General features: G+C 45.7%; 1 protein-coding gene, 1 long non-coding RNA gene and 10 other non-coding genes across 13 annotated transcripts in view; 1 reads left to right on the forward strand and 11 right to left on the reverse strand.

Annotated features, from left to right (window-relative positions):
* DARS2 (aspartyl-tRNA synthetase 2, mitochondrial) overlaps positions 1 to 17,066 on the forward strand; it is a 27,099-nt gene extending 10,033 nt beyond the window's left edge. For both annotated transcript variants that reach the window (XM_037034910.1, XM_037034911.1), the window contains 15 exons: positions 33 to 99; positions 2,081 to 2,182; positions 2,564 to 2,659; positions 3,849 to 3,972; positions 4,687 to 4,733; positions 5,996 to 6,102; positions 6,797 to 6,866; positions 7,570 to 7,749; positions 8,727 to 8,834; positions 9,956 to 10,018; positions 12,357 to 12,509; positions 13,949 to 14,167; positions 14,314 to 14,424; positions 15,825 to 15,900; positions 16,646 to 17,066. In XM_037034910.1, coding sequence (XP_036890805.1) covers positions 33 to 99; positions 2,081 to 2,182; positions 2,564 to 2,659; positions 3,849 to 3,972; positions 4,687 to 4,733; positions 5,996 to 6,102; positions 6,797 to 6,866; positions 7,570 to 7,749; positions 8,727 to 8,834; positions 9,956 to 10,018; positions 12,357 to 12,509; positions 13,949 to 14,167; positions 14,314 to 14,424; positions 15,825 to 15,900; positions 16,646 to 16,860 — 1,738 coding nt within the window. In that variant the 3' untranslated portion in view covers positions 16,861 to 17,066. The remainder of the gene's footprint in view (positions 1 to 32; positions 100 to 2,080; positions 2,183 to 2,563; positions 2,660 to 3,848; positions 3,973 to 4,686; positions 4,734 to 5,995; positions 6,103 to 6,796; positions 6,867 to 7,569; positions 7,750 to 8,726; positions 8,835 to 9,955; positions 10,019 to 12,356; positions 12,510 to 13,948; positions 14,168 to 14,313; positions 14,425 to 15,824; positions 15,901 to 16,645) is intronic.
* Positions 17,067 to 21,740: 4,674 nt separating this feature from the next.
* Positions 21,741 to 25,760, reverse strand: LOC118979041 (uncharacterized). The gene is made up of 12 exons (XR_005064834.1): positions 25,694 to 25,760; positions 25,034 to 25,086; positions 24,807 to 24,839; positions 24,565 to 24,606; positions 24,232 to 24,263; positions 23,866 to 23,912; positions 23,536 to 23,575; positions 23,351 to 23,380; positions 23,104 to 23,161; positions 22,235 to 22,262; positions 22,010 to 22,051; positions 21,741 to 21,811 (listed from the first exon to the last, which is right to left on the reverse strand). It is a non-coding gene; the product is annotated as an uncharacterized LOC118979041 (long non-coding RNA).
* On the reverse strand, positions 21,902 to 21,976 carry LOC118979290 (small nucleolar RNA SNORD81). The gene has a single exon (XR_005064880.1). It is a non-coding gene; the product is annotated as a small nucleolar RNA SNORD81 (small nucleolar RNA).
* LOC118979294 (small nucleolar RNA SNORD47) lies at positions 22,120 to 22,197 on the reverse strand. Its single transcript, XR_005064883.1, has one exon. It is a non-coding gene; the product is annotated as a small nucleolar RNA SNORD47 (small nucleolar RNA).
* LOC118979297 (small nucleolar RNA snR60/Z15/Z230/Z193/J17) lies at positions 22,980 to 23,059 on the reverse strand. Its single transcript, XR_005064886.1, has one exon. It is a non-coding gene; the product is annotated as a small nucleolar RNA snR60/Z15/Z230/Z193/J17 (small nucleolar RNA).
* On the reverse strand, positions 23,225 to 23,310 carry LOC118979291 (small nucleolar RNA SNORD79). Its single transcript, XR_005064881.1, has one exon. It is a non-coding gene; the product is annotated as a small nucleolar RNA SNORD79 (small nucleolar RNA).
* On the reverse strand, positions 23,651 to 23,715 carry LOC118979302 (small nucleolar RNA SNORD78). The gene has a single exon (XR_005064891.1). It is a non-coding gene; the product is annotated as a small nucleolar RNA SNORD78 (small nucleolar RNA).
* On the reverse strand, positions 23,985 to 24,048 carry LOC118979296 (small nucleolar RNA SNORD44). Its single transcript, XR_005064885.1, has one exon. It is a non-coding gene; the product is annotated as a small nucleolar RNA SNORD44 (small nucleolar RNA).
* Positions 24,330 to 24,397, reverse strand: LOC118979301 (small nucleolar RNA SNORD77). The gene has a single exon (XR_005064890.1). It is a non-coding gene; the product is annotated as a small nucleolar RNA SNORD77 (small nucleolar RNA).
* LOC118979289 (small nucleolar RNA SNORD24) lies at positions 24,675 to 24,756 on the reverse strand. Its single transcript, XR_005064879.1, has one exon. It is a non-coding gene; the product is annotated as a small nucleolar RNA SNORD24 (small nucleolar RNA).
* On the reverse strand, positions 24,911 to 24,972 carry LOC118979303 (small nucleolar RNA SNORD75). Its single transcript, XR_005064892.1, has one exon. It is a non-coding gene; the product is annotated as a small nucleolar RNA SNORD75 (small nucleolar RNA).
* On the reverse strand, positions 25,389 to 25,468 carry LOC118979295 (small nucleolar RNA SNORD74). Its single transcript, XR_005064884.1, has one exon. It is a non-coding gene; the product is annotated as a small nucleolar RNA SNORD74 (small nucleolar RNA).
* Positions 25,761 to 25,823: the final 63 nt, after the last annotated feature.

The raw sequence follows: 25,823 nt of genomic DNA on the forward strand, positions 1-25,823 counted from the left end.
ATCCTAACATGTTCATTTTCTTCATTAATCAGGCAAAACATCTTCCTGGTCCTAAGAGATTTCCAGGGACTTGTTCAAGTTGTCATTCCCCAGGATGAGGTAAAAATAGGTTTCCCACTGTTCCCGAGAGCCTCTTTGATGCTGTGGTTAGGGTAAGCTAAATATGTTTGAGGTTTGAAATTCAGAAGTTAATGAAAACTAAAAAAAAAAAAAAGTAAGCAGCATGGAGACCAATGGCAAACTGGGAAAAAATATTCCCCATAAACATACACCTATATAAATATAAATGACATTTGTTAATGAGCACAACAAATACAAAGGGTTAATTTCACTAATATCCAAAAGGCTACTACAAATCAAATTTTAAAAAATAGTAGTGACCCAGTAGAAGTATGAACATAAAATTTACGGAAAAAATATAAATGGCTTCTAGACCTATGAAAATATGCCCAACCTCACTCATAAGTAGAGATGTGTATTAAAACTACCCAGAAAAAGCCCTGGCTGATGTGGCTCAGTGGATTGAGTGCTGGCCTGCAAATCAAAAGGTTGCTGGTTCAATTCCCATTCAGGGCACATGCTTGTGTTGTGGGCCAAGTCCCCAGTTGAAAAAATTTAAAAAATGAAAGTACACAGAATCGTTATCCTTGACACACTGGATTGCCGACACACTGGGAAAACAAGTGTCTGCACCTTCCCGGAGGGAGTCCAAATGGCACCAGTTCCATAGAGGGCAGTTGGTACTATCACAATCAGCGACACATCCTTTCGACCATCCTTTCCACTTCCGGTCAGTTATCTTCCAACTGTCTTACACCTGGACTTATACAGGTACGAAATGACGTAGACACAAGGTTTTTCACTGCCAGGTTATTTTTAATAGAAAAAATATTGGGAACAACCTAGATGTTCACCAATAAGAGACTGGCAGTAGAAAATGTACATTTTGACAGGCATAGAAAAAAATTAAAGAAGCTCGTTATGTACTAATACAGAAAAAAACACAAGTATATTGTTAGACTGAAAAACACAGGATACAGAGGAGCATGCGGAGGGCAGTTAATCTGTGTTAAAAGGGGGTATGTATGTGTGTACCTCGTGACAGGTCCCAGAAGGACATGTGAGTGTGTGGTCACATTGGGTGCCTCTGGGGAGAGGAACTAAGGGGCTGGAGGACAAGGACAGGAGGGACACTTTTCACTGTGTATTTATGTGTCTCCTTTGAATTTTGAGCCATGTGATGGTACTACCTACTCAAAAATAATTGCCATTAAAATTAGATAAAATAACGATCCCTCGGCATGATTATTGGGCAACGGTGGTTTCTGTTGTGATGTTTACAAAGGCTGTGTGCCTAAGAAAAGAGATCTGCTAAGCTGTTTGTGTTCTGAAGTCAGAGCATGGTGGTGTTTGGTGTTTGGTGGTGAATGGTCTCAGGGTCCGGAGATGGGCGTAGTTACTTAACCTTCGGCCTCCGTTACTGCTGGTGGACTTACCTGCCCCTAAGACCAGCCCTGCAAACAGTTGCCTTTGAAGCACCTGTTAGCCCTGGCCGATGTGCTTCAGGTGGTTGGAGTGTTGCCCTGTAACTGAGGGATTGCGGATTCTATTCCCGGTCAGGGCTGATACTTAGGTTGCAGGTTCGTAAAAGCAATGAAAAAATTATCCTCGGGTGAGAATAATAAAAATAAAAGTATGTGAGACTTGTTTGCTTTAATCATTCTTCCCTGTATTTTCCTTTAAGGAACACATTTTAAACTTTTCATTAAGAGTTAATGAAAAGTATTAACTTGCTGTATTAACTTGAATCAAAACAGGGATGCAGTTTACCAGATTCTTTAATAAACTCAATAAGGATAGCCACAGTAATTTACAGCAATTAAGTTATGTGACTACTGTTGTTTTTCTAAACCATAGACTAGAGTTACTACAGATTCCTTTTTTAATTGTTTATTTTTCGTTATATTTTTCCCATTCCCATTTATTCCCCTTACCTTCTCTTCCACCTCCACCCCGCTCTGCCCCCTACAGATTCAAGTTCATGTGTTTCTTGGAACTGTCCTCCCCTCTTTTTCTGCAGTCAGCTGCTTCTGTGAAGAAGATCTTATGCGAAGCACCCGTGGAATCCGTGGTGCAAGTGTCTGGGACAGTCACTTCCCGGCCTCCAGGACAGGAGAACCCAGTTAGTAGTCTCGGCACTGTCTGTGTCAGTCTTGCCTGTACACACCGCCACTGTCTGCCTTCACACCCAGACAACGGGGGAGGAGCCCCCACTGGACATCAGGCGCTAGGGCTCTGTAAGTTCTGTGAACGAACCTACAGATCTCAGAGTCTTCACTATAAACACACACACCGATTTAGGTGAAGGTGTTTGTTCAGGATCACGGCAGCCATGGGTATGCATAAGAACGTCAAAATCATGCATGGACATTTACAGGACACACTGTGACCACCCACGCATTTTACATATAAATAAGTCATGTGTCTTACAAATGTTCACTGTGCACATGTCCCGATGAGTGAATTTGAAAATAAGTGTTTTTTTTTTCTCTCCCTCTCTAAGAAAATGCCAACCGGTGAGATTGAAATCAAGGTTAAAACAGCGAAACTTCTGAATTCCTGCAAGAAGCTGCCCTTTGAAATTAAGGACTTCATGAAGGTGCCGTCCTTTGTTATTAGTCTGGAAAATGGCCAGTAAAATATTTTCAGAGCTTTTTAAAGAAAAACTTTAATTTTCACACCATTAAGCCTTCTGCTAGGGATATATCGTGAGTTGTGTTAGTTCTGCGATTTCCCGACAAACCCTCCCTGACAGCGGCACTCCGTTGCGCAGTCGCAGTGCCTACGCACCGGGACCTTTTTTCAGACAGCTTGAAACATGGCTCTGCCTTTAAGGCTCGGGGTGGATGCTACTGTGTTCAAGTTTGTTGTTGCTGTTTTACAATTTGAAAGGAAATGTGTGCCTAGCTTGCACATAGCCAAACAGTGTAAGAGATCCTGCATCTATTACATTTAAGCCTCTAACAGCGATAAAATGCTGGCCTGACTTCCCCAGCACATAGGTGTTTCAGTGCTTCAGGATGTCGGTTACCAGGGTTTGAGGGGGTGATGAAGCTAGGCAGCACTGGAGACGTGCACCCAGGTGAATCCAGCTATGTCACACCTAGCTACAGTTGCAGACCTGCAGTTTATAAACTGATGTGCAAAGGGACTTTCAAGTTCCTGGGACTTCATTCTGTAATTAGAAGAAGCAGTGTAGTTACAAAGTTGGCCGTGTGGTAGTGGTGGGGGTGGTGGGGAATAATACCCAGCTAAACTTGCAGAAAAAGAAGTGACAGATAGTTCTTTTATTTCTCGTCGAAGAAATAAGCTGCACTAGGAAAATGGCTTTTTAAAAACTTCTTAGCACAGAGGGGGATGCAGAGATGCACAGTGTAAGCAGATGTTCTCACCGCCAGCACAGCGGCTGAATGAAGTTCCCTCTGCTGCTCCTCACGTTTCTGACTCTGCTGGTCCCATTCAGGGGATAGAGTCGTAGTTTTTAACTCTGGTGTGTATTTTTCAAAGACCTTGAAATCAAGGCTCAACTACAGGTTTACCTGAATGTGTAAGTGTTTAGTATCACCGGCAAATTTCAGTCAGCAGAAGGTCGTATTAATAATTATGAATAATGAAAAGTGTAAAATCTGTCCCAGGTGGTAGGAACCAGGAAAGGTGGTGTGTACCCCAGCAGCGGAAGCTAAAGCTAGAGCTGAAGTTTTTGAAAATTCAAACTCTGTATCTAAAGTTAATATCTTCTTTATATTTTAAAAAAATACTTAAACATAAACATCTCCAAATTTGTCTAGAAAACTGAGGCCCTTCGTTTGCAGTACCGCTACCTGGACTTGCGCAGTTTCCAATTGCAGCACAACCTGAGGCTGAGGTCCCAGGTGGTCATGAAAATGAGGGACTTTCTCTGTAATCTACACGGTAAGGGAGGTGCCCACGTGTCTCTCGGAGCTTTTTAGGGCCTCTTCTGTCCTATTCTGGAGTTTTGCTGTATCCTCTCCTTCGCATCACTGGGTCAGATGTTGCCAGAGGGCTGGAACTAACTCAATGTGTAAAGCAGTTTTTGAAGTTTTACTTCCAGGTGTTTTGTCCTAGAGCGTAACTTAGTAAGTTGGAGCATAATTTCATTTCCTTCTGAGTCACAAATACAGCCTCTTACGGGCTTGAGTGCCCGTTACAGGAGTTCCCGTCACTGCTGAGGGTCAGATGGCCCCTGGGTGGTCACCTCTGTAAGTTTTTTAACTCTTTATCATACTTATGTATCATTTGTTGTGAGCTCAGGAATGTCATGGGAGTTAAATCCAACTCTCGATCAGTCCTGGGGACTTTTCCTACTCTATTTGTGCTATTTCTACCCTACAAGAATATTTTAAAAATCAAAACAGTTACTAGACAAGATCCCATTAGGTTAGAATTATACCATGACAAAAGTATCAATCTAATTAACAGAATAGGATTTTATGAAAATCTTCAGCTTTCTTCTTGGGTTGATAGGAACCAGCATCAGTGACCTTGGTAACTTATTTCCGTCAAAATTCCTAGTTAAAGGGTAGCCTCGGGTTTGTTGGACTGCACCACAGACATCAGGTTTGACAAATCCCTATTTATTAAGTTCAGGCGTTTCTCTCTTCTTAGGGTTCGTGGATATAGAAACTCCGACCTTGTTTAAGAGGACTCCAGGGGTTCGTATCGGCCTGCTCTAATCTGTTCATTGGGAAACTGGGCCACTTTGCATTTCTGTTCACCTGGTTGTATTTCTTTCGCTTGTTTTACTGCCCCTGGAGATGGTCGCATTACCTAGATTTCCTAGGAGGTGAGAAAATTGACGGTGATGCAGAGGCGCTGAGAGGCAAAACCGTATCCAATTCCCACTGCTCGCATTCGTCTCCTCAATTTGGGACGGGAGTGGATCCGGGTGCCAAGGCTGGCCGCCCTGCACCCCACTGCTGGGTGTCCCTCCCTCAGCTAGGGTGGACGCTTGGGGACCCTGAGCCCGCCCTTCTCACCTGCAGCAGGCAGGACGTCCAACCCGGCCCCCCTAGGGCAGCCCCGCCAGCAGGGCCTTGGGAACTCGGAGTGGGGTCCGCCATCCCTCGTCCATGGGTCTGCAGAGAAAACGGGACTTAGGGCTGGCGAGAGTCGCACCTACAGTTGGCAATGCAGCAGCTCACGAGCCAAGTCTGGCCATGCCTTCCCAGCCCTGTGTTCTCTGGCTCTCAGGGTCATTCAGCTAAAAAGGGGTCCACGGGCTCCAGCCCCCAGGGCCCAGCACACTCCCTAATCCTTGGATTTGCACTGGGGTTCCCAGGCATTTTTATTCAGGATAAACCTTTTCACGTGGAAAATGCTAAAAGAAGCTTCGTAGTAAGTAAAATAGCATCTCCCAGCCATTCAGTTCACAGTGGTATTGAAGTGTGGAGTGCAGAAGGGGTGTGAATGGTGATGGAAGGAGACTTGGCTGGGGTGGTGAATTAACCAGTGTCACCCCAGTGAAGTTAATTTTAAAAAGAGCTGAGTGCAGCAGACATGAGGCCGATGGACTGATCTGGGAACCTCAGAAATAGGCCAAGGCTCTCACTGTTCTCAATCTTTTATTCTTCAAAATGTCAAAACTGAGCAGAAAAAAACCCCAGATGGGTTTTGATTGCAGTCATTTTAACGTGGGCATCACTGAGGTCTCCCTTTAGATCCTTTAGTAAAACTGTATTTTTCATTAAAAAGGAAAGTTGAGAAATTATATGGGTCAGTATTTTGAGACAGAATTCTTGTATTCTGCATGAGTTTTCTTCCGGATTTTTAGATGCAAATCAACAGTGACTTGGTTCCTTAAACATAAATCACTTGTTCATTAAAAACTGACATTTCTACACTTTGGTATTTAATCTGTTTATGCAGTCAGTGGACTTATTCAGTAATTCACCCTCTCTCTCTCTCTTGTTAAAAGGGCGCAAAAGAGTTTGTAATCCCATCCAGGGAACCTGGAAAATTCTATTCTCTTCCTCAGAGCCCACAACAGTTTAAACAGCTCCTGATGGTCGGCGGTTTAGACCGGTGAGCTTTCTCTGTGCTAGTAGTTAGTAGGAAAGGGAAGGTGGGAAGGAAATGGGGAAAAAAGGGGGGAAAAATTGGTCTGAGCTGTTAAAAGTTTAGAAAATGTGTGTGCGAGTTTGGAAAATGTGTGCAAAGAAACCCTCTAAAAATGTGTAGCCATCCCTCAGTAAACATTTGTTGGGTGGACTCCGTGTGTAGAGGGAGCTCTGGGCCAAAAACCAGCGGTGATATACACGAAAATGAAGTGCATTGAGATTGCAGAGTAGGTGTTAAGAGGTTTGCAATTGTATGATTTGGGGAAATGTCAAAAGCTCTGGGAGCTGCTCCTCCTGGGACAGAGCCGCTTGTTGCCGGATGAAGACTCAAGCCGAACAGCACAGCCCAGGAGAGCTCCGGGCGGGCCTGGGACAACAGGTAGTCACTGTGGCCAAGACGGGATGTATGAAGGAGCACGGGCCACCTGGCATGCCAGGCTAGTGGGTGACTATCCAAAGGTGCCTTTGTGTGTGCAAACAATACATACCATAGTTCAGTCCTCACGGGTCAGCTGTGTCCGACTAGGTTAGGTTGCTCACACGCCCTTCAGGTAGTATTATTAATGTACCTCACAGCCCGCACTGCCGTGAACTCTAGGGGAGAAGCGTGTGTGCCTTAGTAGAATCATGCCTCCCTTAATGCTGTTTTTCAATTGTAGGTACTTCCAGGTTGCCAGATGTTACCGAGATGAAGGTTCACGGCCAGACAGGCAGCCCGAGTTCACTCAGGTACAAAGCTGCGTTCTCTCGTCTCTCACTCACTCCGCCTCGCTGCAGCCAGTGTTTGCAGACCAGGACAGCAGTTACCGTACTTCCCTTCTCATTGCATCATACCCGTCAGACAGTTAATGGGACTATCCGGCAGTGCGGCGTTCATTATTTAGTTCTTGGCCTATTTTATGTGTCCTTTTCAGAAGGAGCGTGGCTGCCAACTGAGGGATGCCACGCTCAGTGGCATCAGAGGTTCCTACAGTGTTGAATGGCCACGATAACATTCTTAAAATGCCTGGAGTGCATTAAGAACTAGCAATCTGTATGTTGGGGTTTAAGCTCTCAGGGCTATTACAATTGGTTTCTGTTTGGTAGCACACTGATCAGAGTGGGGAAGCTAAAAAATCGTAAGCTTTGAAGGTGGACAGACCTGGGATCGAGGGTAGCTTTCCTGCTTCCTAGCTACACATACACAGGCAAGTTGCTCAGCCTCCCTGAGCCATAAGCCATGAAATAGTCTTGGGAACTCAACAAGTTGATGATGTATGTAAAGCGTTAGCATAGTGTCTGACAGAAAACAGATGTATAATAATTATTCCCCCACGTAGTAAGTATTTACGTCCAGAATTGTATGGTAACTTAAAGCCAGAGAAATATGTAAGTATGTCTATATTAATACTGCGGCTGTTCAAGTTAGTTTCCATATGTTATTTGGTTTCAGATTGACATAGAGATGTCTTTTGTAGACCAGACCGGGATCCGCAGTCTCATTGAGGGTTTGCTCCAGTATTCCTGGCCCAAAGACAAAGGCCCGGTGGGGGTGCCTTTTCCCTGTATGACTTTTGCTGAGGCGTTAGCCAGCTATGGAACGGATAAGCCTGACACTCGCTTTGGGATGAAGGTACCAACGCTTCCGTCTTCCAGGTCTCCGCCCCCAGAGTCCCGCAGTCTTTTGACCCACTTTGAAATCTACGTCCAGCCACACATGTGGTTCTGTCGTATCTTTTCTTGTTACCTGGGCTTGTTCCTTCTGCTGTTTTGGAGCTACAGCAGGAGAGGATCATAGCGGGCTGCCAGTACAACCCCCGTGTGTGTCTGCTGTGTTCTAAAACCCATTTCCGAAGAGCAGGCTTCTTGCTGAAAAGTTTATATTACTGACAAGTTATTAATCACATGGACACCAATGGTAACTTAAAAGAAAGAAAAACCTGTGCTTTCCTCTTCGGTGTTTCTAGGGCTAAAATGGCATTTGGAAGGCAAATGATTGTAAGTTATTTATTCTTTTTCCATGGTCTTTAAAGAGCTCAAAGATGTGGAAATGTTTATTCCAAGTATTAAGATCACTACACAGTCGACTAAGGGCACAGGCAGAATCTACGTGGCGCAGTTTCCATCAGCAAGCCTCTCGTTGTTTGCTCCTAGCCACAGCCCCTTCCTCCCTAACGCTACTGACATTTCTGTATCGGTTCTCCTGCAGACGCGTTAGGAGCCGAGTTCCGCCTCATCTGTGAATAGCGGTGCTCCGTTCTTAGAATGAAAAAGTTCGGTGCCCAGAACGTCCTAACTGCCAGCCCCTGGCTGCCAGTCTGCGTCCTTGTTTCTTCTTTGGACTACGGACTGGTGGTTCTTAAGCAGGGCTGCGTCGGTTCAGGCTCGGCCGCTTAGTAGCCGTGTCATCTTGGGCACGTTCTCGCCTTCTCTGGGCCTTGGTTTCCTGTTTTAAGTGGGGATAATCCCAGTGCCTCCCTCACACTTGTTTTGCGGAGGCGATGAATCAGTACTAATGCGAAGTGTGCTCACACTCACCACAGCGCCCAACCCACGGGAACCGCTCTGTAGATGTAACAAAATCTGCTTGTTCTTTTACCAATTTTCCAGATTGTAGATGTCAGTGATGTGTTCAGAAACACGGAGGTTAGATTTCTTCAAGACGCACTCAGTGGACCCCAAGGAACCGTCAAAGCCATACGTGTCCCTGGAGGAGCAGTAAGTGACGCACAGTCCTTTGCTTTCTCTAGAGTTTGCACAAAGTCACTGAGTTCAACGTGGGCAGGTTTCAACTTGAGAAAGAACAATCTCTTTAAATAAGTATGCTCTTCTTGTCAAATAAACTCATAAAAACGGCCCTACAAAAGAGAACATATATCCTTATGTAAAGTCTATAAGTAGACTTTAAGTAGAACCTATAAGTAGAGAGCAAAAAACCTGATAAGCGTGACTTTATGCTCAAGACCTAGAGCCGTTTCCCATGTAAACAATGCTGCGAGACACCTGCTTCGTTTGGGGTCATTTCCACCAGCAATGAGCATGAAATCTCATCCCTGTTCTGTCTCCAGCCTCAGTTTGTCCAAAGGCTGTCAGCTTAGCCCAGGACAGCCCAGGCCTGTTGGTGCCTGAATAAGATTGCTATTTGAAAGACTGGTCATTCGGGTGCATGAGCACGTTGGGTATATTCAAACTCAGGGTAAGAATTCCGTCTCATTGCATTCTGTTCACTGCGCGTGTTCAGTGGAGGGTCAGGTGGCGTCCCATCTCTAGTCCAGACGTGGGAGTGTGTCTGGGTAAACTGCGAACTCATCTAACATATGTTGCCTGTTCCCACCTCCACCCCAGTTCAAGGGTGTCCGTTCTTCCCCGAGCGACTGTAAGACGTGCAGGGCTGCGAGTCCCCCGCGCCCAGTTCGGTGGCCCATGAACACTAGTTATGATGGCAGTGCCCCACTTAGAAAGGCATGGAGATAGTTTACGAAAAGTAAGATATAACAAATTGGAAGAGACCTGAAATAATTAAATTCTGAGTCCTCCTGTTGATCTAAAAGTCATTTTTTCCTTCACAGTTAGATGTGGAGACCATTTTGAACACTTACCCTGGTTATTACACAGGACACATGCACAGCTTCTCCCAGTGAGAGCTGCGTGTTAAGGGGAAATAGCCCTGTAGCAAGCTTTAAAATGTTGACATTTGGCAGTAGAAATTAAAATTTTATTTGAATCCTACTGTTGTGATGTAAAGAGTCAGAGTGTATTTGTATCCCATTTGCTATCATAAACATGTTTACGAAGTTCAGTGTCATATTGATGAGTTTACTTTGATTTTCTTTCATCAGAAATACTTAACAAGGAAAGACATTGAGTCCATTAGAAAATTTGCAGCTGACCATTTTGATCAGGTAAGGAGTTCATCAGAGCAGTTTTTTCCCTGCTTTTAGAGATTTAATATTTTAAATAATCGCTTGAGCTCTTTCACTGTCATTAGTTTTGACAGTCTTGTTACTTCAGATCATTCTACTTTTTCTTTTTCTTTTTCTTTTTAAACTTAACCTTACCCCTGGGTACAATTCTAAGACTTCAGCTTAAACAGTCAAATTCACCATTAGTCAGCCCTGGCTGGTGTGGCTCAGTGGGTTGAGTGCAGGCCTGTGAACCAACAGGTCACTGGTTCGGCTCTCAGTCAGGACTCGTGCCTGGGTTGTGGGCCAGGTCCCCAGTTGGGGGCGTGCAAGAGGTAACCACACGTGGATGTTTCTCACCCTGTCTCTCTCCCTCTTTTCTCCTCTCTCCAAAAATAAATAAATAAAATCTTTTTAAAAATTCACCATTGATGAGAATGTAAGTTCAGTCATAAGCTTTTAAATAAACAATGGTACTTTAATCTGGTTAGGAAAATAAATGAAGCCCCATATGCCCAAGATTTTCCTTTTCACTTGAAAAAAACCAGTAATAGTGAAACTCCCACAGTGTTTGCTGTGGCTCGTGCCGCACCAGCCCCACACCATACTGCCTTTTAAAAAAGTCTGTTTCAAACTTTGTTAACTTCCTGCGATGGGAGGTGAGGCTCCCAGACACGGGCCTTACCTGTTACTCTGTCCCTGTGCGCACCTGCTTCCCGGACCTTTCCTTCACTCCTCTTCTGTGTCAAAGCCACTCTTGTCCTCGACCCCAGTCGTCCTCCTTCTTACCCGGGCAGGAGTTGATCCTCAGGTCCTTCCTAAGAAAGTATGTGGGAGAGAAACTTTCAGAATCCTTACAGGTCCAAAGATGTCTCTGTGTTCAAAACCTCACTTGCCTAACAGTTCTGCTCTGTGTAAAATTCTGAATTGGAGGGCACCTCCCTGTAGAACAGTGCTGTTCGGTAGAACTTTCTGTGAGGTGGGAAGGTTCCACGTCCGCATCGGGCTAAATGGCAGCCAGTGGCCAGAGCAGCGCTTGAAGGCTTGGAATGTGGCTAGCGTGCCCGAAGAAGTGAATATTTAACTTAATTTCATTTAAATTGATATAGCTGCGTGTGACGGGCGGCCGCTGTGTTAGACAACACAGCCCTGCTTGTTGACGGAGCTGCTTCAGTTTCTTAGTTTCCTCCTCTGTCTGCTGGTGAGAAGTCCGGTGCCGGCCTAGATTTATTCCTTCGTAGCAAACCTAATTTTTTTCCTTTGGGAGCCTTCAGCCCCCCAATTCTCGATGTTCTGAAACCTCAGCTTGTGTAGCTTTGCATCACTTTTCCATGTCCTGTGCACTTGAAGGGCCCTTTCAACTCACTGAGGCACGCGTCTTTCATTGGTGCAGAATTCTTTTTTATCTAATTATTTTGACCTTATCATTTTCTCTAGTGTCCCTTTTTGGAATTTCTTTTAGTTGTCCTTTGGACCTCTTTTTGTAACATGTATGTCTTTTTTCTTTTTTTCTGCGTCCTTTCCCATCTCTTCCTCTCCCCACCCCGCCCCCACCACCCCTGCCGCCCCCCTCCCCACCCAGGAGATTGTTCAACTCTTCTGTTGAGGGTTTTTTGGGGTTTTTTTCAGCAATCCCATTTTTATTTCCCAGGAGCTCTTTATTCTTTTCATTGCATTTTAAACTTGGTTTTATTGTTAAAAATATCTGTGACTGCCTTTGAGGTTTAAGTCCTTTTTTCGTGCCTAAATTCTCTCTTTGCTCTTGGGTCTTTCTTATCTTGGTTGTGGATTTGTTTGGGGGGATTTGGGGGGAGAGGATTGTACTGCAGAGGTTCTTCAGTGTGCAGCGATTGTTGATTGCGCACATTCAAGCATTCACAGAGCTGATTGGGAGCACCGGGCCCTTGCAGGGGTCTTTGTGAATGGTTAGGTTCGGATTAGGGTGAGCGGCAGGGCCATGGGCCATTGCCCTGGGGACCCAAAGCCTCAGGAGTCCTGGGCATCTCTAGGATTCTGCAGGTAAAACCAGTGCCTTCTCGTGCTGAGGCTGCCCCACAGTTCTCTGGGCCAGAGCTCCCTGCGCCTTGCTTCTTCAGTCGTTCCCATTCCATTCACTCACGATCTGCCAAAAACGTGCACAAATCTCTTATCTGCTGACATCCCTCCGACCCTCATTCTTGTTTGTTTTTCATTATTCTGAGATGACTCTTTAAATTCCTTTAGTATCGTTGGAAAGGGGCTCAGGGAAGGAATAGATAATCTCATGTAAATTCTCTTCTATTGAGAACAAGAAATCTTTGTACTGTAACAAAATCAAATGTCTTTTTCTTTATCACAGGAAGTCCTGCCTGTGGTCCTGAAAGCCAGTCAGAACTGGAATACACCAGTTGCCAAGTTTGTGATGGAGGAACAGGGATGGGGACTCGTTGGGCAACTGGAGGCCCAGGAGGAGGATGTGGTCCTGCTCACCGCCGGAGAGCACAGGAGAGCAGTAAGAAACGCTGCCCCAGGCTCCGGGCTATTGGGTGGAGTGCAGCTCCCCTCTCCTGTGCAGACAGTGCATCCTGGAAATTGCCAGCTTCACAGACTGGGACTGGCTGGCATGAGTTTTTATATGGGAAAACATCTTTCAGCCCTTCACACTGCATGGTAGAAAAACTAGTGTTGTTTCCACGACCATCCTCCACATTGCTCACACAAGACATGGATGAGGAAAGCCACTTGGGTGGAGAGCTGTTGGCACTCAGGGTACAATTGTGAAAACATATTTTCAATTGCAAGATTTTGCAAATTAAGAAAATTTGGTAGTCACTAACTTTTGCACGTAATGCATGTCAGCCTGCTGGAGGGCTGCTGGGCTGGCAGACACCTGGCCCACCTGGGCGTGGCAGGACCCTCTTCCTCAGGAGCAGCCACTGGGAGGGGCACTTTCCACCACCCACTGGCTGGGTCACTGTGCTGCAGGAGGTTCACGGAGACTGGACGCAGCTGCAGAGACCATGGTAAAACATACAACAGTGGGGTCAAAGTCAGAGGAGCACTGGAAGTAGACAGTAAAGGTCAAGAAGTACTGATACTGCCCTGGCTCCTGTGGCCTAGTGGATTGAGCACTGGCCTGCGAACCAAAGGGTCGCCAGTTCGATTCCCAGTCAGGGCACATGCCTACATCACAGGCCAGGTCCCCAGCAGGGGGCCCATGAGAGGTGGCCACACATTGATGTCTCTCTCCCTCTCTTTTGTCCTCCTTTCCCCTCTATCTAAAAATAGACAAATAAATCTTTTTTTTTAAGAAGAAGTACTGATACTGTTACCATTGTGAAAGTAAGAAAACCGAGACTCAGAAGTTAAAAATTTGCTTGCATACAGCAGGGAAGTGGAAAAGCCAGATTTTCTTTTCTGACCCTCCAGGTCTGGTTCCCAAGGCCACACTCTAAGTTAGCCTCTAAGCCACACTGCCTTCCTCATAGCAGCCAGTGTTTGTTGAGCATTAACTACGTGCCAGGCACTCAGCAGATCCTCGGCACAGCCCTCAGGAGCAGTGCAGAAATAGTCAGAAGAGGGACTCGTCATACTGCCCCTTCCAGGCCTTATCCCACGGAATTGTCACCACTGCCCTTTGGAGTAGCTCTTTTATCTCCGTTTCACTGTGGGACGGGGTGCGGTCAAGCCAGCAGCAAACTGAGATTCAGACCCAGGTCGTCCAGCGGACACCGGTGCTCCCAGTCACCGAGTCACAGAGTCTGACGGTTCTTCTTAGCCTGTTTCAGTCAGATGGGCCTCAGACCACTGTCTCCTGAGAGGCTTAGGTGTCTCCTCTGTTAACTGGCTAGTCCCTTCTCCGAGAACAGCCTGGCTTCAGAATCTAGACGGTGTCATCTGCTGACTACTCCATCCCGGCAGTTAACTCGGTGCTCGTGCTTCTGTTTACAGTGCTCTCTGCTGGGAAAATTACGCCTGGAATGTGCTGACCTTCTAGAAGCGAGAGGAGTGGTGCTCCGTGACCCAGCCCTGTTCTCCTTCCTTTGGGTGGTGGATTTCCCACTGTTCCTTCCCAAGGAAGAACATCCCGGAGAACTGGAGTCTGCCCACCACCCGTTCACGGCTCCCCACCCCAGTGACGTCCACCTCCTACACACCGAGCCTGAAAAGGTACCCTGTGGGTCCTGGGAAGGTAAAGGAAACGTGGAAACGAAGGCAGGGAACTTCCGATTTCAGTCTGAAAGCCCCAGGAGAAATCGTGGGGTCTGAGTCAGTAGTTAACATTCCCTGACGTAAAGATGCTGTGTATCTTCTAGGTCCGTAGCCAACACTATGACTTGGTTCTAAATGGCAACGAGATAGGAGGTGGTTCTATCCGAATTCACAACGCTCAGCTCCAGCGCTACATCCTGGAGACGTTACTGAAGGTAACCATCTTCCAACCTGGCCTTTTCGTGTGTTAAGGTTTGTTATGAATGCAGGACTCACTAGATACAGCACAGTATTGGCTTATCTTCCTGTCTTTAGTGTAAGACTTTGAAAGTAAATGGTAATAGCTGCTCATTAGTGCTTATTTTATGCTGCACACTGTTTAATACCGTGATGCACGGACAGACTTCTCACTGTCACTTCTTGGGGATGAACGCCCTCACTCTGCCCATTTCACAGCTGAGAGCGTGAGGCCTTGTAATTCGCTGCCCCGCCTCATGCCAGCACAGGAGTAAGTGAGGTTAGGATTCAGATCCCGGCAGGTGGCTCTTGACCCCAAGCTCCTGTCCTCCGAAGTGAAATGACTGAAACAGCTGAGGATGCAGAGGAAGAGGGAGGCGTGACGGGAGCCTGTGTCACTCGGCCGCTGCTGCTGCAGTCAGTGGCAGGCAGAGCAGGGTGATCGGGATTCTGCCGAGTCTGGACGGGCTCGGGCTCGGAGTCTGCCATGGGGTGGTGATTCTGTAGACGGCGAGGACAGGTCTAGGGAAGGAAAGGTCCAGCTCTGATCCTGAAAGGTCCCCTTGTGGATTAACCCAGGGGGGTGGCATGGGATGGAAGAACTTGGTTTTTCAGAGCAGCCGTGGAGAACTCAGGACAGCCGATGCCCACCAGCGTTACGGGCAGCGTCCGGGCAGCAGCCTGCCGCCCACCTGTCTTCAGTGTCAGGCTTCTCAGAGGTGTCAGAGTGCGCCTGCCTCTCCCCACACAGCAGCGCCCCCAGCTCTGCTGCCAAGGGGGGTGGGATCGCTTGAAAGGCATTGAAAACGAAACACTCCCTCTCACCCCAGACCAGTTAAAGGAAAAGCTCTAAGTGTGAGGCTGTGGTGTTTGTTCCGGAAAGCTCCTGCCTGGTTCTGATCTGCAACCTGGTTAGGTGACCATTTCCAGACACTGTCAGCATTTCTACATACCTTGTCCCACAAGAGTTCCTTGTCCCCAAGCCCAGTGGCCTGCCCTCCCCTCCGAGCACTCCCACCTCCCAGCAGCATTGGACAGGGTTGCTTCCTCCGGTCCTCCTTAGTCCCTGGGACGGGATGGTTCCCTGCTTTCCTCCTGCTGTTTGGAGCCCCCCCCCCCCCCCCGCCACCCTTAGCCTTGGTTGGTCCCCCGTAGCCTTGCTAGGTCTGCATTATCAGTATAATAGCTGCATTTACTGAGCACCAGGCACTTCTCTGCAGGTTTTAACACCTGCGATTTGTCCCATTATCTTACTTCACTAAACCTCTTTAAGTCATTTTTTAATCCCCCTGTATTTTCCTTTCACGCCTAAGCACACTGTGTGCTGTGTAGTGTGCCCTCAGTGTGTGCTGAAATGGAATTATCTTTGGAATTTCAGGAAGACGTGACATTGCTCTCCCACCTGCTCCAGGCTTTAGACTCGGGGGCGCCCCCTCACGGAGGAATCGCCTTAGGTAAACAGCCTGTCTTTGCAAGCCAAATTTCATTCTATCACACTGTCTCAAATTTGGGCTCCCAGCTTAGAGGGTGGTGTGGGGGAGGAAAATAGGGAGGGGGTGAGCCCAAGGGTTCTACAGAATTTAAGTTTGGGCTTTCATTTCATTGATATACGAGTGTGTGAAAAATACACTTTACCATGATAAAGCTAAAACTTAACTGATAATTCGCATTTAGAAGATTTTTTTAATAGAATGGAACTGCGTGGTTTTAAGTCACTATTGCTCAGCCCCTGGGGCCTCCAACACATTGGCAGGAGTCTAGGAAGCCTGGCTGCCTGGCCCAGCTGCCGGCTCGGTGCCAGGGCCCTCCTGACGGCTGAGGGTGCTCACCTCGCTGCTTTGATCAAGTCAGGGAGAGTGTGAGAAATTCTAGAAAGCTCACCTAGGATGTGGACCCTCAACCACAGGGACCTGCTTCTGTGTCCTTAGAGTCACCTGCACGGCACCGAATTTTGCTCAGCCTTGAGTGAGCTGTCCCCATGCATGCCAGCTGACGTGAACAAGTCCTGAGCATTTTTCTAAAATGAGACAGAAAATAACCTCAAACACACAAAAGGTCCTTGAAAAGACTGGGAACTGTGCTTGGCTGCAGCCTATTAAAGATTCTTTTTGAAAAGTTCTCTACAACCTTTAAGGGAAACTGAGTCGCTCCCAGCCTCCGACTACATTGTCCCCTGTTGACTTTGTGTTTTACTCACAGGGTTGGACAGACTGATATGCATCATCACTGGATCGCCGAGCATCAGAGATGTCATAGCCTTCCCCAAATCCTTCCGGGGGCACGACCTCATGAGCAATGCCCCAGATGTCATCCCTCCCGAGGACCTGAAGCCCTATCATATCCAGGTCTCCTGGCCGACAGACTCAGAAGTGGAAAGGAACTCATGGAGTCATCCACACCGTCCAGAAAGTTGAACTTTGAAGTTTCATCCTCTTTGCTCCCTCAAGGCTAAAATCAGATTCAAGTTCACACATCTGACCTGTCTTTAGGTGGAAGGGCTCCAGGCTACATTCTTCACCACAAAGAAGAGACATATAGAAGGTAACCAGTCTTGCACTTGATAATGTGAGTAGGGTGTTTTTGAGGTTTCTTTTTTACTTGGAGAGGTGTGAAAGAAGGCCCTTTGTGGAGTAATATAGCGGCTGTTTCCTAATCACAGTTTTCATACCTGGATAGTAGACTGTGCACTCAGGACAGAAGTAATCAAATCATGTGCGGAATGTGAGAAAATAAGTGCCCCTGAGACTGGTGAGTTGCTGGAGGAGTCAGTTTAACTGGCGTCATCCAGAGAATCCTGTGAATTCAGCCAGCTATCGACATAACAGGGAGAAGCCACGTGCTGTAACGCAGAACATCACTGAAGTCCACAAAGTCCTAGTCATTGCTGCACCTCGAGCAAGTTGCCGGAGCCTCTTGGCCTCCCTCCTGCTTATGGGAAACACAAACTGCCTGCCCTGGCCACCGCACCTTGCCAGAACCAGAGGAGACAATGTATGTGGAAGACAATGGGAGTGAAAATGCTCTGAAAAACGGTGAGGCATGGCACAGATGTAAGACTGCCCTCCCTTCTGGAATCAGATACAGGTCTATCTGTGTACTTTATAATTTAAGATTATAAAGTACTACTGACTATCTGTAGTGAAAAAAAAGCCAATTTATGAATCAGTATTGCTTCTATTTCTATTTTTTAAAAATAACTAATTGCTGAATAACTTTTGCTCAATTTTTTGAAAGTATGTTATCGACACAAATTACAGCTTATGATTCATAAATATAAAATAGGAACAAGGCCTTGATGATTGAAATTGTTCTTCTCTACATAATCTTCACTTTTGCTTTGACAGTCTTGATTTATAACGTGTCAACACCAAGTATCGGCCTCTATCCCTGCCTGCTTTTCTCAGGGCTCCAAGCAGGCGATACTATAACCTCTTGGAAAGTAAAAGCAGCTTCACTTCCAGGTCTGATTTCTGCTGCCCAGGGGGCTGTGAGGAGCGTCAAGGCCCTCCCCCACTGCAGACAGCCGCTCCGCTAGGTGGAGTGTTCCCCTCCAGTTGGCCCTTAACAGTGGCTCCCCAGCTGTGGGAAGACTCTGGAGCCAGAAAATCCTTGCTGGCAGGTTCTCCTGGTAAGAGAGGCTGCCCAACTCTGCCTGCCCTTTCTCCGTGGGCAGACTCTCTAGAGATGCCCGTTATTGAGCAGGAAAATGCGCTTTTACATCCACTTATCCCACAAGCATGTTACCCAGGTCTTAAATATAATAAATTCACTCTTCACTGTTTAGTCTCATTCTGATCAAAATATTGTCTTTCTATGCGCAGATGAGTGACAGAAAATACCCCAAATCTGTAGGCTGATTTCTAGGCTACAACTAACCCAAGGCCCTGGGGCCCCGGAAGTCCCACCACCCTGTGTCAGCATCTCAGAGACCCAGTCACGTAGGGGCACATCACTCAGCTTGTCTTCAGTCCTGCCTGTCAGAGGGGAAAGAAAATGCTCATTCTAAAATCCAGGGACACGTCACTATTTTAGATCTTCATCACTGAGGTGGAGTGAAACTTTATAAACATTTCAAATCCAATCCCCAGCCTCCTAGGCAATTTAGATTTATCTTATGTTGCAAGTTTTAAAAACATGGTAAGCAACTGCCAGCTACAACGTGGATAGTTATTAGCTTCAAGAGAGCTTTGCCTTGTGAACAAATTCTCCTCTTGGGGAAGGCGTGTCAGGTGATGAGTCCCATGGGGCTGTTTTATGCTCGTGGGCTTCGGGTAACACAATGCACCTATACAGCTGCTGTCTTTTCCCAGAATTCCCCTCTGTGAACCGGAGCTCAGACACTGCTCCCATTTCTTTTTGCTTTTTTGTTCAGATGCATCTTAAGGATACTTTTTTCTCAGGAGTTACTCATGAGCCATAACCAGGTAGAACCATTTTACCTAATAAAAAGGGTAGGTTTTCTACAGAACAACTGCACACCTAAGTCACACAGTAAGTGCTTATCAACATCAGTCTTTTGTGTTTACAACGGACCCAGCCAAAAAAACCTCCTGTGACCTGGAGACACCTGGATTTAAGGACTGGCGTTACCTCTGGTTACACGGCCTCGGTCCAATCCAGCTTACCCTGTCTGGGCTCCTGTTTCTTCCACTGTAGCCACAGTTCTCACGCTTTTTGGTCTCAGGCCTCCTCACAGCCTTTAAAAATTGGGGGACCCCAAAGAGCTCTTTAGAGGTCCACCACTATGGTAGGAATTCAGATTTCTTAAGTACTTATTAATACATTAACAACTAGTATATTTTTATTTAAAAAGTTCTCTTATTAGAAAATACACAAAAATTGGAAGAGTGACATTTTTACATTCATTCCTGCACATCTTTCTGAGACCTGGCTTAAAAGACACTGGGTTCTCGTTTTTGCTGCATTCCATCTGCTGCGATTGCTTTGGTTGAAATATATAAAGAAAATCTGGCCTCACAAAGTTGAAAAAAGGAAGCATATTTGAATGGCCTTTTCTGGTAATTATGGAAAGTCTTCCTTGATACTACACAGGTTACTTGCAAAGGGGAATCTGAATCATACAGATGAACTTTTCCAAGTCCTCTGGCCCTTTTCATAATTTGTCACTTTTACTTCTGAGTAATTTTATAACACACCAAACATTCATCATTTGGAACTTATTAGTCCACTGAGTTTTGCCAGCCTTCCCAAAGTCGCCACATTTCATCATGCAATCCCTAAAAACCGCATGCATTAGTACCACCAGAGAGCTCGTCACAAAAGGCTGAGCGTGGAAAGGCTGTGAGCTCACTGACAGATGCAAGCTTTCCGAAATCCCCATTTTCCGTTGAAGCTTGAATTTTATCACTGGCAACAAATGCCATCAGTTTCTCCCACACTTACTTGTTCATTTGTGAGAAAATACCTGCCAAGTATCCAAATAGGGATGATCTTAACTTTCTCAAGTGAAGATGGCGTTCCACAGGAAAAGCCAGCAACTCAAGACATCGGCTTTCCCAGGAGAAAACTACTGAGGGTCGTGGCACAAGTGTTCCACGTGCCCCTCCCACTGCCACACCAGCTGCCAAGATCACGTCTATGCAACGTCCAGATTTAATGGCTGAAATTCCACAATATGATGCTGTATTATCAAAATTCATATTGGATTAGCCAAAAAAGTCCAAGATTTCTCCATAAAACGCTGTTTTTGTTTTCACCAATAACCATTGTCCTCCTATGAATTACATGAGCGCTCCCTTGAGGAATGGGCGGCACTTTCCAATGATTCAGGATCCGGGACTCACACCAGGTACCGGGGCTCTAATACCACCTTACACACCTTCCCACGCACAGCCAGGTTACGGGAATTACGGGGCCCTAAAACCTGAAGGCCCACACTATTGTCCAACTTCCCACTGGTTTCTAGGGTCACACCAGTTAGAGTCCAGTCCCCATACTGTAAACAGGGTTGGCATTCCATGAAGCCTATCTCCCAGCAAGCGGGCGCCCCTGTACCACGGGGGCTTTTCAGAGACTAAGGCTCCTCCAGATGGCCAGTGTCTGGTAGCCATGGCCTTTTCTTCCTGTCCCCAAATAGGTTTGTTTCTTCTACCCCAATTTCAAAATCAGGATATTTGATCTTCAGCCTTTCAGCACCCAGTCACCAACTCTTCTCAAAGATTTCACCTGATCACACCTAATTATGATACAACTCCAGCCTGATTGAAGGCTTGGAAATACCGCAATACAAAAAACCCTTCATGGAGTTGCGTTCCAGTAGGTGAGACCATGAGTAATTTAAAGTTTTAAGAGGTAGCACCTGAGTGGGGATGGTCCCATTTTATACAGGGTCTGGAGGCCCCTGGGAGGACATTTAGGTATGGACCAGGAACCAGAAGTAATGTGGGCACTTGAACTCTCCTGCAGAACAGCAAGCATCAAGTCCAAGTAACTTCCAAGTACGGGTGTCAATGCAGCTAGGGTTAGCAACTTGGACTATTTCCTCATACACTGAAACTATCACCGTAACAGCACCAATTATTTGGAGAAAAGGACTGCCCACCTTTATCCTGATTCAGATTTGCAGTATCTACAACTTTTGAGTTATGCAGCATGAAGTCCTAAGCGAAACTGCAACTCAATGCTCCAAGTGCAACATTAGAACGTGAGTTTTAATTTGGCATTTCAATGCTGTCAGGAGCCCAAGTTAATGTTTTTGGAGGAAGTGGCTGGTAAACCCCTCGGTTAAATTAATGTTCTCATTTACCTGAGCACATCTCCATAACTCTATTTGCAAAATGTTCTCCTAAACTGATTTTCTAAAGACAAGGACATTTTTGTAACCACAGCACTAAATGGCCTCAAAAAACTTAATGTGCCTTACTGTTAGCTTTTTCTTCTTTCCAATACGCATCTTTTGGAGGTGATCCAACCCAAAGACAGCCAGTCACTTCACCTTACACATCTATTTTAACCAGAGACCCAGCACCCGGTGCTTGGAGCAAATAGAAGGTTCGAATTTCAGCACTTCCCCCACTAGTTGGCATTAAAGAGCTCACCTGCTTTTCTTTGCAATTTTATCTGCATAAACTCAATGGCCCATTCTGAACACTTAAGACCACACTCCTCAGCATAAACTGCACTTTCAAACCTAAGACATCATGTAAAATGCACATGGACAGACACGCTGTTTGTCTTCTGAGTGAAACTGGGACTGCCTAGGGGGTCAAATTACAAAGCTGTCCTATTTTCTTCTCTTCGTCCCATTAAGTTGGAATAAGCAGACTGGATCAGGTGGTTTGCACATAAAGTTTTATTAAAACCCAGTTATTTGATCTTCTACCTCAGGAGCACCCATCCAGCTCCCTGCAAGAAAATGGCCATTTTTAGTCACACTTCCGTATCTCAGTTCTAATGGCATTTCTGTCTTTCAATTCTAACGGCATTTGAAGCACACAGAATATCAGATCTTCTGTACTCATCAAGTGATCAGTGAGAGAGTTCAAGGTGGGTAGATCATCATATATTCTGGAATAAGGTGGTACTGCTCTTTTCCGGGCTTACCTTCAGCGGGCCAGTCAGCCGCCTGACCGCCGTCCTAAGTGCCTGAAAGCAAAGATAATGCGTTAATGGTGACCCAAAAAAAGAAAGCTCGTGATGCTTGTTGGTCAAGTAACCTCAGATTCAAAATGGAACGGTTTTGTGAGTGATATCATTCTAGTTCATTTGGCAGAATCAGAGCATCACCGGTCACAGTCTACGTTATCACTAGACCCACGCCTGACTCACCTGGAAACCTTCAGGGTGACAGGTCTGCCTGGAGATGGAAAAAAGGACAGTCATTAGAACTGTGCCCTACCTTACTCCTGTTATTACTTTTGGAAAACAACACTTAGGGCAGTGACCCTATTCTGTATAGTACGACGACGAATGTGTCACTATACGTTTGGCCAGACCCAGACAGTACACCGTGAGTGAACCCCAGCGTAAGCTATAGACTTTGGATGGCCACAGTGTGTCCTGTCTGTAGGTTTGACTGCTGGATGCTGACCGTGAGCTGTGCAGTTCCAGGGCATACGGGAACTCCGTACTTCCTGTCAATTCTGCTGTGACTCTAAGTGCAAAATTAAAGCTAATGACATAAAATACAACAGCTATATAACTCTGGTATAACCTAGACTGGTATATTCTCTATAAATTTTTATTGCAATGCCCTGGCCAGATAGCTCAGTTGGTTAGACTGTATGTAGTCCTGGTATGCCAAAGGCACAGGTTCAATCCTTGGCATACACATCAACTGATGAATGCATAAAAGTAAGTGGAACAAATCAATGTTTCTCTCTTCCATTCTCTAAAAATAAAAAAATCTATTAAAAAATTTCTTCAACCTGAATTTATCAACCTGAACTCCAAATATGAGTTCTTCACCCTTAAAATAATACCACATGGAACATTTATACAACATAAAACCCCTGAACCATTTTCTGAGATAATGGCCAGTTCCCTTTTGAGGTTATAAAATGATTGTTGTAGCCGGATACATCAGATAGGAGCGAAAGACATTGCTGTTCATCACTGTGAGTCTGCTGAACTATGTTATCATCATTGTATCGGCTTCAAACCACCTAAGATAGAAACCAAACTCGAAACTACCATACCTCTGTGCTTGAAATTCTTTCTTCCAGGCCACCTTCTCGACAAGCTAGCTCTTCACACCTGCAGAAATACATCCAAATTTAGGAGCAGGTAGCAATAAGCAAATTTCTAAAATTTTCCAGGTGCTGTTTCAGTTATTAAACAAAGCTTCATTCTTTTTCAGAGAGATTCCCATCTGTTTTTAGTTTGAAAAATCATCACCAACAGCATCTTTCTTAGTAACTAGCTAAGATTAATAAAACAAATTACCTTTATATTAAATGTCTCCAAAATCGGCACCTGAAAAACAAAGTATTTCTTTAGACTATTTAACAACACTGCCCATGGCTTTTTAGCACCAGAAATCACTAACAATTAACAATTACTAAGACAAGTACATTTCAGCAACAATATACATCTGAGTAACAGAGGCCAAGCACTGTTGCATGTCTTACCCCAAGCATGCCATCCACAGAAGAAATGTGTATCCAAGAGCTAGAAGGCACACAAAACATCTTTTATTAATGTTAATACCATTAAGTTCTTTGCTCAGTGTTCTTTGTCACAGGGTTTTTCAGTGTTAAATCTGTCTACATGCTCCTTTCAGGTCAGACATTTGATCAACATCATTACAAAAACCCCACAGAGAGCATGCGTAACATGCATTCACTAACCAAACACAGGACATCAAGTATTAGTAGCTTGTTAGCCAAGCACCGTATTCTATCAGCATTCTCAGTAACGGTTCTGAACCTAGTAGAATATTTTTAAGCACCGATACTCACCAGAAAAAACTAAAGCTGGTCCAGACATATCCAAGACTCAAGTCCACCTAAAGAAATAGGGGCAATTTTACAACAGCTAAAAGTGAATTTGCCCCTCACAAATCTACAAAAACGCCCGAAATCAGGTAGAGCTAATAAATAAGACCTTCACGTCCAATCAGTATTTGCTTATCATCACGCAGGCTGCTTTGACTAATCATGACACGGTAGCAGTACAAGGACCAGAATCTCTAACACAACCCACTTGCCACACTGAAGCCCGTTGCGGCGAGTGCTTCCTGTGCACTGGACGGCAACCCTAGGGAGCCGCTGGTGGCACTGTCATATTTGTCCAGCTACCAGTATCTAAGTTGTTATTTTACTTACCACGCCAACTCCCAGTTGGTTCTTTTCAGCGCCTACAAAGAGAAGCTAGATTAGTAGTGGCACTTTCCTTAAGCTGTTACCAGCCAAAGTTTTACACCAGACACATCAGACAAATGGTACCTCTCTTCAGGACTCAATCTGCTGAACTATGCAAACATCATTGTATCTGTTTTAGGTTTCGCATGAAATATCCAGAGTGCAGAAATTCACGTTTGAAAAGCGAAGGAGGAAAACCCTACCCTAAGTTATCAGCACAGTTTTGGCAATCGGTAACCCCTTAGAAAAGTAATCGAAAAGGACTGGGCAAATATGAACTATGAAAAGGTTTCTCACCTGTCTGCCCATGGCCAGGGTGGGATGCTTGTGCGTTAGGACCTGTGAAAAAAGTTTCATTTCATGTCAACTTAAGTGCATCTTTCTCTTCTCTAAATCACCATTTGGTGTGCCTCAGTTAGGATAATGGTGGTAATAATTCTCGTCATCCTCACAGTCAAGAGTAGCAAATAAAATGTCATCATTGTGGCACACCGCATGGACTTTCAACCTTCCTTTGTCAGGGAACTTCAGTAACTCACCACAGCAGCTGTTCTCCTTCCCTCAGCACAGACCTGGAAAACGCAAAAGACACCAATGACACATACTGCAAAGCCACGTGCGACATTAACATCACAAATATTTAAGCCTCAGAATGAAGTTTTTCAGAAATCCCTTCTGCCCACTACTCTTAAACCATCACAGGCTTAACGAAGAGGTCACATCTAAGCAAATTTCATGCTTCCCACTGCATTTACCCATTTCCTACCTGTCCATCAGACGATATCCAAAGCCACGTGGCACTCGTGCCTAGCAACATTCCTAGGAAAAAGATTAGGTTGTTTAACTCACTTTTCTTCTAATTACGTCCTTTTTATTATCACCTATGCAAGTTGTTTACAACACCACCCATAATTTCATGGCTGTAACAGGCACTCTTAACGTTTTATAAATCTAAAGACAGCACTGCACAGTTAAGATTAACGAAGACTGATGTAAATAATGGTGCACTGTGGAATGCAGCCACTTAAGAGAACCACGTGGACTATCCCAGTTACCCGCCTCCCAGGAGGAAGTGGCTCCAGCCGAGGACATTAACAAAGGCCCACTCGGTGACTCGGCATGTGCCGCCATCAGAGCTGTTGGCATTCATCAACAGTCTCAGATGTCCCTACCAACATAAGCTTCATCAGAGGCAGGGCACGCAAGCCGAGGTTTCTGTGCAGTTCGGCCCAACAACCCGACTGTTGAGTTCACGTCGAACCCGCACCCAACACACCATCCTCTACAATCCTCATCCCGTGAGTCCTGCAAAGGTTTGCGACTAGCCTGGAAGTAAGTCCCAGGCAGTTTACAACGACTTTAGGTGGAGTGACCGCGGGGGTTCGAGCCAAGACCCCACTTAGCGACTGCAAAACGAGGCACATACCCAAAACCGACCTTCATCTGCGAAAGACCGAGATGGCGTCCAGGCGCCTGTATATAAGGGTTTCTTTTAGTGACGTCATGACGCACTCGCCATGCCAGCGTCCGCGTGAGCTCCTCCCCCTCTCCTCCCT

The sequence above is a fragment of the Sturnira hondurensis genome, unplaced genomic scaffold (genome assembly GCF_014824575.4).
Source record: "Sturnira hondurensis isolate 20B ecotype Veracruz unplaced genomic scaffold, ASM1482457v3 Scaffold0022215, whole genome shotgun sequence".
NCBI lineage: Eukaryota > Metazoa > Chordata > Mammalia > Chiroptera > Phyllostomidae > Sturnira > Sturnira hondurensis.